Genomic DNA, 16,309 nt, shown 5'->3' on the forward strand with positions numbered 1-16,309 from the left:
CCTTTCCTTTTAACAACACTCAGTAAACGTTTGGGAACTGAGGAGACACATTTTTTAAGCTTCTCAGGTGGAATTCTTTCCCATTCTTGCTTGATGTACAGCTTAAGTTGTTCAACAGTCCGGGGGTCTCCGTTGTGCTATTTTAGGCTTCATAATGCGCCACACATTTTCAATGGGAGACAGGTCTGGACTACAGGCAGGCCAGTCTAGTACCCGCACTCTTTTACTAAGAATCCACGCTGTTGTAACACGTGCCTTGGCATTGTCTTGCTGAAATAAGCAGGGGCGTCCATGGTAACATTGCTTGGATGGCAACATATGTTGCTCCAAAAGCTGCATGTACCTTTCAGCATTAATGGCACCTTCACAGATGTGTGAGTTACCCATGTCTTGGGCACTAATACACCCCAATACCATCACACATGCTGGCTTTTACACTTTGCGCCTAGAACAGTCCGGATGGTTCTTTTCCTCTTTGGTCCGGAGGACACGACGTCCACAGTTTCCAAAAACAATTTGTAATGTGGACTCGTCAGACCACAGAACACTTTTCCACTTTGCATCAGTCCATCTTAGATGAGCTCGGGTCCAGCAAAGCTGGCGGCGTTTCTGGGTGTTGTGGATAAATGGCTCTGGCTTAGCATAGTAGAGTTTTAACTTGCACTTACAGATGTAGCGACCAACTGTAGTTACTGACAGTGGTTTTCTGAAGTGTTCCTGAGCCTGTGTGGTGATATCCTTAACACACTGATGTCGCTTTTTGATGCAGTACTGCCTGAGTGATCAAAGGTCCTTAATATCATCGCTTATGTGCAGTGATTTCTCCAGATTCTCTGAACCTTTTGATGATATTACAGACCTTAGATTGCAATAGCTGGTTGAGAAATGTTGTTCTTAAACTGTTGGACAATTTGCTCAGGCATTTGTTGACAAAGTGGCGACCCTCGCCCCATCCTTGTTTGTGAATGACTGAGCATTTCCTGGAAGCTGCTTTTGTACCCAATCATGGCACCCACCTGTTCCCAATTAGCCTGTTCACCTGTGGGATTTTTCAAATAAGTGTTTTTCTTTCTCAGTCTTTTTTGCCACTTGTGCCAGCTTCTTTTAAACACATTGCAGGCGTCAAATTCCAAATGAGCTAATATTTGCAAAAAATAACAAAGTTTCTCAGTGTGAACATGAAATATCTTGTCTTTGCAGTCTATTCAATTGAATATAAGTTGAAAAGGATTTGTTGTATTCTCTTTTTATTTACCATTTACACAACGTGACAACTTCACTGCTTTTGGGTTTTGTCGATCAGGCTCTAAGTCTTTGGACATTTTGTCCATACCAAAAGGGGAAAATGAAAAAAAAAAAAGTAGTAGCACCAAAGTTGACAGCAATTGTCCAAAATGTCGCAATGAGGACAACTGAACTGAAGTCCAGCCTCTGTTTGATTTATTAAGATGCGTGCCATGTACAGTACTTGTCCCAACCAAGTTAGGAAACTACTTTTCCCACTTCAGTGTGATGATCACACACCCACACAGACTATTTTCCGTGTTGTTTTGGCAGCTTGCAGCTGCAGCCCGCTGGGAACGTTGCCAGGAAGCGACTCCTGCGATCCCGAGTCAGGAAGGTGCTTCTGCAAGCGGCTGGTTGGCGGACATAACTGCGATGAGTGTCTGGTAGGCGGGGTCACCGACGCGTATCTTGCTACTACCGGAGAGCTTTCTAACCAAAATGCGCTTTCCCCGCAGCCGCAGCACTGGGGTCTGTCCAACGACATGGACGGATGCCGAGCATGTGACTGCGACCTGGGCGGTGCACTCAACAACAGGTACGTTCTGTGGACTAAAGAAAAGCCATTCATCGCTGACAATGAATCGTTTCTCCATGTTCCAAAAGCTGCGACCCGCGGTCCGGGCAGTGCGTGTGCAGGGAGCACGTGTTCGGACGGCGCTGTGACCAGCTGGAGTCCGGCTTTTACTTCATTGCCCTGGACCACTACACGTACGAGGCCGAAGACGCTGAGCACGGACCTGTGAGCGCACCAACGTGCATCCGACGTCTTTGAAATGACAGGAAACTAAACACTCTTGTTTGGCAGGGCGTGAAGGCGGTCCAAAGACCTTACCCTTTGGATCGCAGCCCCACGTGGACTGGGATGGGTTTTGCCAGCGTACCAGAAAGAGCCTTCCTAAAGTTCTTCATCAACAACATCCCAGAGTCCATGGACTATGATGTCCTAATCCGCTACGAGCCACAGGTGAAACTCACCTACACTTAAGGTTGCAAAATTCCGGGAAAATTCTAAGTTAATAATAATAATAATAAACGCACTTTACATTTGTTAAAATCTCAAAATGCTACAAAGTTAAAAAAAATAAAAAATAGAAAGTTAAAATATATAAGTCCTCCAAGTCAGAGTCCATGGGTGGAGTGCCATCTCCAGGTTGGGGAGGAGATCTCGCCCCAAGTGGAGGAGTTCAAGTACCTCGGAGTCTTGTTCACGAGTGAGGGAAGAGTGGATCGTGAGGTCGACAGGCGGATCGGTGCGGCGTCTTCAGTAATGCGGACGCTGTATCGATCCCTTGAGGTGAAGAAGGAGCTGAGCCGAAGGCAAAGCTCTCAATTTACCGGTCGATCTACGTTCCCATCCTCACCTATGGTCATGAGCTTTGGGTTATGACCGAAAGGACAAGATCACGGGTACAAGCGGCCCAAATGAGTTTCCTCCGCCGGGTGAGAAGCTCTGTCATCCGGGAGGCGCTCAAAGTAAAGCCACTGCTCCTCCACATGGAGAGGAGCCAGATGAGGTGGTTCGGGCATCTGGTCAGGATGCCACCCGAACGCCTCCCTAGGGAGGTGTTTAGGGCACGTCCGACCGGTAGGAGGCCACGGGGAAGACCCAGGACAGACTATGTCTCCCGGCTGGCCTGGGAACGCCTCAGGATCCCCCGGGAGGAGCTGGACGAAGTGGCTGGGGAGAGGGAAGTCTGGGCTTCCCTCGTGACCCGACCTCGGATAAGCGGAAGAAGATGGATGGATGGACGGATAGAATATATAATAGAAAATTAAAACAGAAATGAAAAACACCAGATAAACACTAGATAAAACAGAAACATAGATAAAAATAGAAATAAAAGCATGAAAGCACTGGATAAAACAGATAGGCAAGCAGTGTATTTAAAACAAGAAGGCAGAGAAATTAGATAAAAGCTGTACTAAAAAGGTGGGTTTTTAGTTCCTTCTTAAAAACGGTCGACCGACTGTGGTGCTCTAAGATGGTCGGGGAGAGCGTTCCAGAGTTCGGGTGCGGTCGAGCAGAAAGCCCGGCGGCCCATTGATTGTAAGTTTGTCCTGATGGCTTTGAGGAGGTTAGTGTTTGAGGAGCGGAGGTTGCGGGTAGGAGGTTGAGGGGAAAATAGGTCCTTGAGGTAGGAGGTTGAGGGGAAACTCGGTCCTTGAGGTAGGACGTTGAGGGGAAACTCGGTCCTTGAAGTAGACAGGTTGGGGGAAAACTCGGTCCTTGAGGTAGGACGTTGAGGGGAAACTCGGTCTTTGAAGTAGGAGGTTGGGGGGAAACTCGGTCCTTGAGGTAGGAGGTTGAGGGGAAACTCGGTCCTTGAGGTAGGAGGTTGAGGGGAAACTAGGTCCTTGAAGTAGGAGGTTGAGGGGAAACTCCGTCCTTGAGGTAGGAGGTTGAGGGGAAACTCCGTCCTTGAGGTAGGAGGTTGAGGGGAAACTCCGTCCTTGAGGTAGGAGGTTGAGGGGAAACTCCGTCCTTGAGGTAGGAGGTTGAGGGGAAACTCGGTCTTTGATGTAGGAGGTTTAGGGGAAACTCTCTCCTTGAGGTAGGAGGTTGAGGGGAAACTCGGTCCTTGAGGTAGGAGGTTGAGGGGAAACTAGGTCCTTGAGGTAGGAGGTTGAGGGGTAACTAGGTCCTTGATGTAGGAGGTTGCGGGGAAACTAGGTCCTTGAGGTAGGAGGTTGAGGGGAAATTAGGTCCTTGAGGTAGGAGAGGGCGTTGCCGTAGATGCTTTGGTGTGTTAGCAGGTTCATCTTGAATTGGGTCCAGGATGCAATAGGGAGCCAGTGGAGTCATTTGAGGATGGGTGTGATATGATCACGCTTGGAGTTGGAAACTTTCCATGGGAATTAACAAGAATATATGGGAATTAACAGGAATATATGGGAATTAACGGGAAATGAATGGGAATAAACATTGAATGCAACATGCTAGATCTTGCAGCATGATTATTAGCTAAAACAACCGGATTTAATGCAAATTCAGTAGAATTTCAACCCTGTACTGTGCATTCCTCCATCACATGCACAGATAGGATAGGACTTTATTGACATTGCACAAGTACAACGAAACTATGTTTTCAGCACAAACCCGTTCAAGATTAGACAAACAAACAAGTGTACAGGGTTACAGAACAGGAACGCTGATGGGTCGCCAAAGGCGCCCCGTAAAAGATGGGAAAAAGGTAAAACGCTGGGGAAGAAGATGAGTAGAAAAATACAATCTAGACTGGGCTCCTAAGGGGGCCTAGTCTGGAGTGGGAAAAAACCTCCAAGCCATGCACACATAAACATGTTACATATAATCACGACAACTCGCAACAGAGGGTGGGGGAGTTGGGGACCCTGGAGGTCAACTGCTGCTATAAAGTGCTGCCAGCCGTCCATCACCCCGAAGGGGAATCAAGCGGTGGTGAAGGCGTGGGGTGGGGGGGTGTGTGTGTATATGCCCATTGTCCATGGGAATAACGGGAATTAATGTGAATAAACATTGAATGCAACATGCTAGATCTTGCAGCATGATTATTAGCTAAAACAACCGGATTTAATGCAAATTCAGTAGAATTTCAACCCTGCACGGTGCATTCCTCCATCACATGCACAGATAATTCCCAGCATGCTACACACTACAGCAGGGCTATTGAGGCCACACTAGTATTAGAGCCCAAGGACTTCATCCAGTCAGGTAAGTGTTGATGATATTACTGGGGTAAATATATTTGATCTATGGTATTTAAGTTGAATAGAGGTGTATTTGCTTGTTAAATGATTTTGGGGCCAATATCTCTAGCTAGCGAGGTTTATGAACTACCACAGTCTCATAATGAACCCAAAATATTTCTCCGTTAGCCGTGATGCTAATTTTCTCTATGTTAAATCCCATTCATTTATGCTTTTTTGTGATCTGTAAAGTTCAACTGGAAACTTTCCACGCCTTTGCAACCCTACCTACACTTGAGTGTTTTTTGTAAACAACCCAACTATGTACTGCTTGACGGAAGCTTCCAGAACAGTGGGAGCAGGTCAACGTCCGAGTGGAGCAACCCGTCTTCAACCCTCCGGACTATTCCGGTCACTGTGGCGGTTACATCGGTGACGGCGAGGAGCAGTACGTCTCTCTGCCACCTGGCTCCAGGTAACACGCCGGGAAAGTCCGTTTCAAGCGTCCCTTTCGTTAGCTTTGGTGGTCACCACACACTTCCTGCTTCCTGTAGACATGTGCTGCTGCCCCACCCCGCGTGCTTGGAGAAGGGACATAACTACACGGTGCACCTCAGCCTGCCGCTTTACTCCACCTACAGCGATGTGCAGAGCCCGTACACGCTCATCGACTCGGTGAGGTTCAAACATTCACTCCAACATCAACATCAAGGTTGTCAAAAGTATCGCCACATACATACCAACAGGCAAAAAAAAAATGCAAGGATACCTGCTTTTTTTCAGTATCGTTAGTACCAATGAAGACTGGACTTCAGACCTGGGCAAATTAAGGCCCGGGGGACGAATCCCTTAAGCTTTTCAATCTGGGCCGCTGGACATTCCCAAATAATTTTTTTAGATCTTTAAGATGGAAACTGTTGCTTCCATTATGATTGAATTGAATTGAATTGAATTACATTTAGAGTCCAGTCCATAGTGGATCTAACATAATAGTGAGAGAGTCCAGTCCATAGTGGATCTAACATAATAGTGAGAGTCCAGTCCATAGTGGATCTAACATAATAGTGTGAGAGTCCAGTCCATAGTGGATCTAACATAATAGTGAGAGTCCAGTCCATAGTGGATCTAACATAATAGTGAGAGTCCAGTCCATAGTGGAACTAACATAATAGTGAGAGAGTCCAGTCCATAGTGGATCTAACATAATAGTGAGAGTGTCCAGTCCATAGTGGATCTAACATAATAGTGAGAGTCCAGTCCATAGTGGATCTAACATAATAGTGTGAGAGTCCAGTCCATAGTGGATCTAACATAATAGTAAGAGTCCAGTCCATAGTGGATCTAACATAATAGTGAGAGTCCAGTCCATAGTGGATCTAACATAATAGTGAGAGTCCAGTCCATAGTGGATCTAACATAATAGTGTGAGAGTCCAGTCCATAGTGGATCTAACATAATAGTGAGAGTCCAGTCCATAGTGGATCTAACATAATAGTGTGAAAGTCCAGTCCATAGTGGATCTAACATAATAGTGAGAGTCCAGTCCATAGTGGATCTAACATAATAGTGTGAGAGTCCAGTCCATAGTGGATCCAACATAATAGTGTGAGAGTCCAGTCCATAGTGGATCTAACATAATAGTGAGAGTCCAGTCCATAGTGGATCTAACATAATAGTGAGAGTCCAGTCCATAGTGGATCTAACATAATAGTGTGACAGTCCAGTCCATAGTGGATCTAGCATAATAGTGAGAGTCTAGTCCATAGTGGATCCAACATAATAGTGAGAGTCCAGTCCATAGTGGATCTAACATAATAGTGAGAGTCCAGTCCATAGTGGATCTAACAAAATAGTGTGAGAGTCCAGTCCATAGTGGATCTAACATAATAGTGATAGTCCAGTCCATAGTGGATCTAACATAATAGTGAGAGTCCAGTCCATAGTGGATCTAACATAATAGTGAGAGAGTCCAGTCTTTAGTGGATCTAACATAATAGTGAGAGAGTCCAGTCCATAGTGGATCTAACATAAGAGTGAGAGAGTCCAGTCTTTAGTGGATCTAACATAATAGTGAGAGAGTCCAGTCCATAGTGGATCTAACATAAGAGTGAGAGAGTCCAGTCCATAGTGGATCTAACATAATAGTGAGAGAGTCCAGTCCATAGTGGATCTAACATAAGAGTGAGAGAGACCAGTCCATAGTGGATCCAACATAATAGTGAGAGTCCAGTCCATAGTGGATCTAACATAATAGTGAGAGTCCAGTCCATAGTGGATCTAACATAATAGTGAGAGTCCAGTCCATAGTGGATCTAACATAATAGTGTGACAGTCCAGTCCATAGTGGATCTAGCATAATAGTGAGAGTCTAGTCCATAGTGGATCTAACATAATAGTGAGAGTCCAGTCCATAGTGGATCTAACATAATAGTGAGAGTCCAGTCCATAGTGGATCTAACATAATAGTGTGAGAGTCCAGTCCATAGTGGATCTAACATAATAGTGATAGTCCAGTCCATAGTGGATCTAACATAATAGTGAGAGTCCAGTCCATAGTGGATCTAACATAATAGTGAGAGAGTCCAGTCTTTAGTGGATCTAACATAATAGTGAGAGAGTCCAGTCCATAGTGGATCTAACATAAGAGTGAGAGAGTCCAGTCTTTAGTGGATCTAACATAATAGTGAGAGAGTCCAGTCCATAGTGGATCTAACATAAGAGTGAGAGAGTCCAGTCCATAGTGGATCTAACATAATAGTGAGAGAGTCCAGTCCATAGTGGATCTAACATAAGAGTGAGAGAGACCAGTCCATAGTGGATCTAACATAAGAGTGAGAGAGTCCAGTCCATAGTGGATCTAACATAATAGTGAGAGTCCAGTCCATAGTGGATCTGACATAATAGTGAGAGTTGATACTAACTGATAACAAAAACAAATATTGGTCTTCAAACAGGTTTCACAAGTATCAGTACTGACTACTGTAACTCTGGCATGGTGATGACCCTAAAAGCAGCCTGCTCATTCTTTATCCCTCTTGCAGCTGGTGTTGATGCCCCGGGTCAGGGATCTGGCCATATTCCATGGGACAAACGGTGACAAAGCGTGGGATACGTTCCAGCGTTACCGCTGCCTGGAGACGAGCCAGAGTGTGGTGAAGAGTCCCATGACGGACATCTGCAATGAGTACATCTTCAGCGTCTCCGCACTGCTGCACAGAGGAGCCATGCGTATGTTTACTCCAAACTTCAAAAGTCATGTAACGTAAACCCCTCCGAGCAAAATAAATGTGGTTTCCCAGCGTGCCAGTGTGATCTACAAGGTTCCGTCAGCGGCGTGTGCGAGCCCAGCGGAGGCCAGTGTCGTTGTCGGCCCAATGTGGTCGGCAGGAACTGCGACCACTGCGCCCCTGCAACCTTCCTGTTCAGCCCCGCCGGATGCAGGCGTAAGTACTTGAGGGGTATTTCTACAAAACCCAAAAGCAGTGAAGTTGTCACATTGTGTAAATGGTAAATAAAAAGAGAATATAGACGACTGCAACACACTTCTTGTCGGGATCCCCAGCAAGAACATCCAGAAGCTGCAATACATGCAGAATAAGCTGCAATACATGCAGAATAGTGCTGATGAGAGTGCGGAAATGACCATATCACACCAACTCTCAAATCCCTTCACTGGCTTCCTGTTCCACTCAGGTTTGAATACAAAATCTCCCTACTAACCCACCAGTGCATCCATGGTAATGCCGCCCCCCACCTCAAAGAACTGCTCTCCCCCAAATCCTCCACACGACACCTCCGCTCCGGACAGGCTAACCTCCTCCAACCTCCGAGGACAAAGCTACGAACAATGGGAGACCAGGCTTTCTGCTCTGCCGCTCCCAGTCTGTGGAACGCTCTCCCTGACCACCTGAAGGCACCACAGACTGTGGATGCATTTAAAAAAAGGCTTAAAAACCCTTCTTTTTAAAAAAGCCTTTTTTTAGATACATGCATACTAGTTCTATCTATTAGGCTGTTCTAGTTTTTATTTTTATTTTTTTTATTTTTTTAATACACTGTTTACTCAATGTAAAGTGCTTTTGATTTGAATGATTTGCAAATCATTTTCAACCACTATTCAATTGAATAGACTGCAAAGACAAGATATTTAACGTTCAAACTGGTAAACGTTGTTATTTTTTGCAAATATTAGCTCATTTGGAATTTGATGCCTGCAACGTGTTTCAAAAAAGCTGGCACAAGTGGCAAAAAAGACAGAGAAGGTTGAGGAATGCTCATCAAACACTTATTTGGAACATCCCACAGGTGAACAGGCTAATTGGGAACAGGTGGGTGCCATGATTGGGTATAAAAGCAGCTTCCATGAAATGCTCAGTCATTCACAAACAAGGACGGGGCGAGGGTCACCACTTTGTCAACAAATGCCTGAGCAAATTGTTTAAGAACAACATTTCTCAACCAGCTATTGCAAGGAATTTAGGGATTTCACCATCTACGCTCTGTAATATCATCAAAAGGTTCAGAGAATCTGGAGAAATCACTGCACGTAAGCAGCTAAGCCCGTGACCTTCGATCCCTCAGTGAAGTGAAATGAATTATATTTATATAGCGCTTCTCGCCTTCCGCCCGAATGCAGCTGAGATAGGCTACAGCACCCCCAGCAACCCCGAAAAAGGACAAGCGGTAGAAAATGGATGGATAACATTTTTCTCTAGTGACTCAAAGCGCTTTTACATAGTGAAACCCGATATCTAAGTTACATTTAAAGCAGTGTGGGTGGCACTGGGAGCAGGTGGGTAAAGTGTCTTGCCCAAGGACACAACAACAGTGACTAGGATGGCGAAAGCGGGGATCGAACCTGGAACCCTCAAGTTGCTGGCACGGCCACTCTACCAACCGAGCTACACCGCCCCAATTTGGTATACCTCTCAGGCGGTACTGCATCACAAAGCGACATCAGTGTGTAAAGGATATCACCACAGGGGCCCAGGAACACTTCAGAAAACCACTGTCAGTAACTACAGTTGGTCGCTACATCTGTAAGTGCAAGTTAAAACTCTACTATGCAAAGCCAAAGCCATTTATCAACAACACCCAGAAACGCCGCCAGCTTCTCTGGGCCCCGAACTCATCTAAGATGGACTGAAAGTGTTGAAATGTTGAAACTATTTGAAATTTATTGCCCTCAGTGTGTGACTGCGACCCCCGAGGATCGGTGAGCACCCCCTGCCATGAAGAGACGGGGCAGTGCGATTGCGTGCCCGGGGCGACGGGACGCCAGTGTTCCCATTGCCTGCCGGGATTTTGGGGGTTCCCTTTCTGCCGACCGTGCCAGTGTAACGGCCACAGCGAGGTCTGCCATCCTGAGACTGGCGAGTGCCAAGGCTGCAGGGACTTGACCACCGGACACTACTGTGAGAGGTACTTGCCACTTTTCCATATTCCCTTCACCAGATCTACCTATGGTCACTTTAACCTGGCAGGTGTTTGGATGGTTACCACGGTGATCCCGAGTTGGGATCAGGGGGACACTGCCGCCCCTGTTTGTGCCCCGACGGCCCGCGTAGTGGACGACAGTTTGCAGACAGCTGCTACATGGCGGACAGTAGCAACCAGCTGGTGTGTGTGTGCAGCCCCGGCTACAAAGGTAATACACACACACATTTTAGAAGGTCCATATTTGCCTTTTTGAACTCATCGGCGCTGGGCTGATGAGCTCAATCGATCTTTACCGCAGTTGTGTTCAGGGTTTCCTTTTAACGTATTCAATCGTGACGGTGCGCCACGGCAAAATATTAACCGCTACACCTTAAAAAATAGGCTTTTTTACATGTAAATATGTGTTGTAGCGCCCATAAAGAGACACAAAAATGTAGACGCTCTTTTTAACTTTCATTGCCAATTCTTATGCTAACAATTCCAGTTCCAAAAAGTACTTTCCTTCGTGTACGCACGACCGTCTCCTTGTTTCATTCAAAAACAGACAACCACACTTCCTCGTTCTTCGCCAACTTGATGTGTTCAAGACCATGGAAAAAATGAACATCATAACACACAAACATACACTTTAGCTCCTACATAAATACATATATACATACTTGCCAACCTTGAGACCTCCGATTTCGGGAGGTGGGGGGTGGCGGGGGGCGTGGTCAGGGGCGGGGCGGGGGGGCGTGGTTAAGAGGGGAGGAGTATATTTACAGCTAGAATTCCCCAAGTCAAGTATTTCATATATATATATATATATATATATATACACATATATATATATACATATATATATATATATATATATATATATATATATATATATATATATATATATATATAATATAATAAATACTTGACTACTTGACTTTCAGTGAATTCTAGCAATATATATATATATATATATATATATTTTTTTTTTTTTTTTTTTTTTAAGTTTTTATTAAATATATATATATATAAGAAATACTTGAATTTCAGTGTTCATTTATTTACACATATACACACACATAACACTCATTTACTCATTGTTGAGTTAAGGGTTGAATTGTCCATCCTTGTTCTATTCTCTGTCACTATTTTTCTAACCATGCTGAACACCCTCTCTGATGATGCATTCTGCTTCGTCTCCTTGTTGTGTGCGCAGTTGTGCACTGCACTCTCTAAAAGCCCTAGATGTTAATGTCACATATGCATGTACAGTAGATGGCAGTATTGTCCTGTTTAAGAGTGTCACAACATTGCTGTTTACGGCAGACAAACTGCTTTACGGAAACGTGACTGCTGTTGTTGTGTGTTGTTGCCGTGCTGGGAGGACGTTAATGAAACTGCCTAACAATAAACCTGCAGGGGGCGTGGCCTCCAGCTCCGCCTGAATTTCGGGAGATTTTCGGGAGAAAATTTGTCCCGGGAGGTTTTCGGGAGAGGCGCTGAATTTCGGGAGTCTCCCGGAAAATCCGGGAGGGTTGGCAAGTATGCATATATATAGTTTATTATTTGAACACTATTTATTTACTCTTCTGTTACAAATAGAGAACAAACAATTGGGATTAAATTGCTATAATACGAAAAGGGGTATGACAAAATAAGCTCTTCTTCTTCCCACTCCTGACGGTGCGCCACGGTAAAATATTAGCCGCTACACCTTTAAAAATGAGGTTTTTTTTTTTACATGAAAACAAATTAATGTGTTGTCGCGCCCATAAAGAGACACAAAAATGTAGACGCTCTTTTTAACTTTCATTGCCAATTCTTATGCTAACAATTCCAGTTCCAAAAAGTGTCTCCTAGCCGCTCAGGCAAATCATATTGTCTAAAAATGAATTTTCCCATCGATAACATGTTAAATGTTGATGAACATCAATATTAATTGATGTTAAATGACAAAACGGATTATAAAGACAATGTATATATGTATATATATATATATATATATATATATATATATATATATATACACAGCCTGGCCCCCGGCCAGATTTTTTTAACCCAATGCGGCCCCTGAGTCAAAAAGTTTGGGGACCCCTGGTCTAAAGTATCGGACCCGGACAAGTAATCGGATCGAAAGCAAAAACAAAATCACATGGGAGGCTGAAAACGTTGATCGGGATATCCCGAGTTTTATGTTGCTCTGTCATTAGCCTGAAATCTTCTTCCGCAAACTTCCTTCAGGTGCCAGGTGTGACGAGTGCGCCCCAGGTCACTTCGGCAACCCACTGTTGCCCGGCGGACGCTGCCAGGCGTGCCAGTGCAACGGCAACATCGACATGCACAACCCCGGCTCCTGCGACTCTCAGACAGGCGCGTGCCTCAAGTGCCTGTACCACACCGACGGCTACGCCTGCCAGCACTGCAAACTGGGTTACTACGGCAACGCTGCCACTCAGAGCTGCAGAAGTGAGTGCAGTAGACTTTGTTAGGAATATTGAGCGCTTGTATACCCTTTCAGTATAGTAGATGTGTGACATGTCGTCTGCAGCCTTCTTCAGGGAAACTAAAAGTGTATCCAAAAAGTAGTTCCTGAAGGGATTGCGTGTGAATGCTCCAAAGTTGAACTGAAATGCTGACAGAATGTGGTATGAATGTAAGAATAGTTTGAATGTTGAAGAGTTTGAATTTCCAGGAAAAACTGAATTTGGTTTGGAACTTGGGAAAGTGTTAGTTGAATGAGTGGAATGTGTTGAAAGTGGAATGGTTTGAATAGGTTGAAAAATGTGCAAATAAATGTATTTTGAATGGGGGAAAAAGTCCCTGAAAACTGGGAAATCTTAGAAATCCGGGATTTTTTTTTAAATGTTGAAGAAGAGCACACCATTTTGAACAGGCTGAATATTTTGGAGTTGGAACGATTTGAATCGGATGAAAAATGTGGGATTTGTGGAACTTTGAAAAAAGGTATTTCATGGAAAGTTTGGGAAAAGCGGGAATTTTTTTGGGAAATTGTTAAAAGACTTGAATGTTCTGAATGAGTTTGGTTGGTGTTGGAATTTTTCAAATCGCTCGAGAAATGTTGAAGTAGTAACATTTTTAATTGAGAAATGGTATTAAGGGACAAGCGGTAGAAAATGGGTGGATGGATTAAGGAATTTTGGGAAAACCGGGAACTTTCCAGTTCAAAAAACAACTTTGTTTTTTGTCCTGATTAAGAGGAATGTTTTGACAGTGGAACAGTTAAAGTGGGTTGAAAAATGTGGACGGAGTTGTCGCCAGAAAAAAGGGTCAAAAAATGGTTTGAAAAAAAGGGAATTCCTGGAATTTTTTGGAACTTGTAAAATGATGAGTGTAATGTGTTGAAGGTGGGATGGTTTGAATAGGTTTAAAACTGTGCCAATTGTGGAAGTTTAAAAAATGGACAATTCATTTTGAATGGGGAAAATGTCCCTGAAAACTGGGAATTCTTGGAAATCTGGGAATTTGTTTTAAATTGTTGAAGGTGAGCAAAAATTTTTGAACAGGCTGAATATTTTGGAGTTGGAACGATTTGAATCGGATGAAAAATGTGGGAGTTGTGGAACTTTGAAAAATGTCCCTTTGGTTTAAATGGAAATTTCATGGAAATTTGAGGAAAAGCGGGAATTTTTTGGAAAATGTTAAAAGACTTGAATGTTCTGAATTTGGTTGGTGTTGGAATTTTTCAAATCGCTTGACAAATGTTGAAGTAGTAAAATTTTTAATTGAGAAATGGTATTATGGAATTTTGGGAAAACCGGGAACTTTTCCAGTTCAAAAAACAACTTTGTTTTTTTGTCCTGATTAAGAGGAATGTTTTGACTGTGGAACGGTTAAAGTGGATTGAAAATATGGAAGGAGTTGTCGCCGGAAAAAAGGGTCAAAAAAGGGTATGAAAAAAAGGGAATTCCTGGAATTTTTTGGAACTTGTAAAAATGATGAGTGTAATGTGTTGAAGGTGGAATGGTTTGAATTGGTTTAAAACTGTGCCAATTGTGGAAGTTTAAAAAATAGACAATTAATTTTGAATGGGCAAAATGTCCCTGAAAACTGGGAATTCTTGGAAATCCGGGAATTTGTTTTAAATTGTTGAAGGTGAGCAAAGATTTTTGAACAGGCTGAATATTTTGGAGTTGGAACGATTTGAATCGGATGAAAAATGTGGGAGTTGTGGAACTTTGAAAAATGTCCCATTGGTTCAAATGGGAATTTCATGGAAATTTTGGGAAAAGAGGGAATTTTTTGGAAAATTTGAAAAGACTTGAATGTTCTGGAATTTGGTTGGTGTTGGAATTTTTCAATTCGCTTGAGAAATGTTGAAGTAGTAACATTTTTAATTGATAAAAAATGGTATTAAGGAATTTTGGGAAAACCGGGAACTTTTCCAGTTCAAAAAACAACTTTGTTTTTTTGTCTTGATTAAGAGGAATGTTTTGACGGGGGAACGGTTAAAGTGGGTTGAATCGAGGGTGATTGGTCAAATGCAGAGAATAATTTCGCCACACCTAGTGTGTGTGTGACAATCATGGGTACTTTAACTTTATCTTAAAATGTGGAAGGAGCAGTCGCCAGAAAAAATGGTCAAAAAAGGGTTAGAAAAAAAGGGATTTCCTGGAATTTTTTGGAACTTGGAAAAGGATAGTTTGAATGTGCAGGATGAGTGGAATGTGTTGAAGGTGGAATGGTTTGAATAGGTTGAAAAATATGGAAATGGTGGAAGTTTGAAAAATACATTTTGAACGGGAAAAATGTCCCGAAAACCTGGAATTCTGGGAAATCTGGGAATTTTTTGGAACTTAGTTTGAATGTCCAGGATGAGTGGAATGTGTTGAAGGTGGAATGGTTTGAATAGGTTGAAAAATATGGAAATGGTGAATGTTTGAAAAATGGCCAATTCATTTTCAACGGGAAAAATATCCCGAAAACCTGGAATTCTGGGAATTCCTGGAATTTTTTTGGAACTTAGTTTGCATGTCCAGGATGAGTGGAATGTGTTGAAGGTGGAATGGTTTGAATAGGTTGAAAAATATGGAAATGGTGGAAGTTTGAAAAATGACCAATTCATTTTGAACGGGAAAAATGTCCCGAAAACCTGGATTTCTGGGAAATCTGGGAATTCTTTGTAACTTAGTTTGAATGTCCAGGATGAGTGGAATGTGTTGAAGGTAGAATGGTTTGAATAGGTTGAAAAATATGGAAATGGTGGAAGTTTGAAAAATGACCAATTCATTTTGAACGGGAAAAATGTCCCGAAAACCTGGAATTCTGGGAATTCCTGGAATTTTTTTGGAACTTAGTTTGAATGTCCAGGATGAGTGGAATGTGTTGAAGGTGAAATGGTTTGAATAGGTTGAAAAATATGGAAATGGTGGAAGTTTGAAAAATGACCAATTCATTTTGAAGGGGAAAAATGTCCCGAAAACCCGGAATTCTGGGAAATCTGGGAATTTTTTGGAACTTAGTTTGAATGTCCAGGATGAGTGGAATGTGTTGAAGGTGGAATGGTTTGAATAGGTTGAAAAATATGGAAATGGTGGAAGTTTGAAAAATGGCCAATTCATTTTGAACGGGAAAAATGTCAGAAAACCTGGAATTCTGGGAAATCTGGGAATTTTTTGGAACTTAGTTTGAATGTCCAGGATGAATGGAATGTGTTGAAGGTGGAATGGTTGGAATTGGTTGAAAAATATGGAAATGGTGAATGTTTGAAAAATGGCCAATTCATTTTGAACGGGAAAAATGTCCCGAAAACCTGGAATTCTGGGAATTCCTGAAATTTTTTTGGAACTTAGTTTGAATGTCCAGGATGAGTGGACTGTGTTGAAGGTGGAATGGTTGGAATTGGTTGAAAAATATGGAAATGGTGAATGTTTGAAAAATGGCCAATTCATTTTGAACGGGAAAAATGTCCCGAAAACAT

At 43.1% G+C, this 16,309-nt stretch overlaps 1 protein-coding gene across 2 annotated transcripts in view; it reads left to right on the forward strand.

Annotated features, from left to right (window-relative positions):
* lamb1b (laminin, beta 1b) overlaps positions 1-16,309 on the forward strand; it is a 69,931-nt gene that overhangs the window by 23,042 nt on the left and 30,580 nt on the right. For both annotated transcript variants that reach the window (XM_061983642.2, XM_061983644.2), the window contains exons 11-21: positions 1,558-1,670; positions 1,743-1,822; positions 1,891-2,026; positions 2,093-2,251; positions 5,295-5,428; positions 5,508-5,628; positions 7,995-8,181; positions 8,253-8,396; positions 10,143-10,374; positions 10,437-10,600; positions 12,613-12,837. In XM_061983642.2, the coding sequence (XP_061839626.1) occupies positions 1,558-1,670; positions 1,743-1,822; positions 1,891-2,026; positions 2,093-2,251; positions 5,295-5,428; positions 5,508-5,628; positions 7,995-8,181; positions 8,253-8,396; positions 10,143-10,374; positions 10,437-10,600; positions 12,613-12,837 (1,695 nt within the window). The remainder of the gene's footprint in view (positions 1-1,557; positions 1,671-1,742; positions 1,823-1,890; positions 2,027-2,092; positions 2,252-5,294; positions 5,429-5,507; positions 5,629-7,994; positions 8,182-8,252; positions 8,397-10,142; positions 10,375-10,436; positions 10,601-12,612; positions 12,838-16,309) is intronic.

The sequence above is a fragment of the Nerophis lumbriciformis genome, linkage group LG25 (genome assembly GCF_033978685.3).
Source record: "Nerophis lumbriciformis linkage group LG25, RoL_Nlum_v2.1, whole genome shotgun sequence".
Classification (NCBI taxonomy): Eukaryota; Metazoa; Chordata; class Actinopteri; order Syngnathiformes; family Syngnathidae; genus Nerophis; species Nerophis lumbriciformis.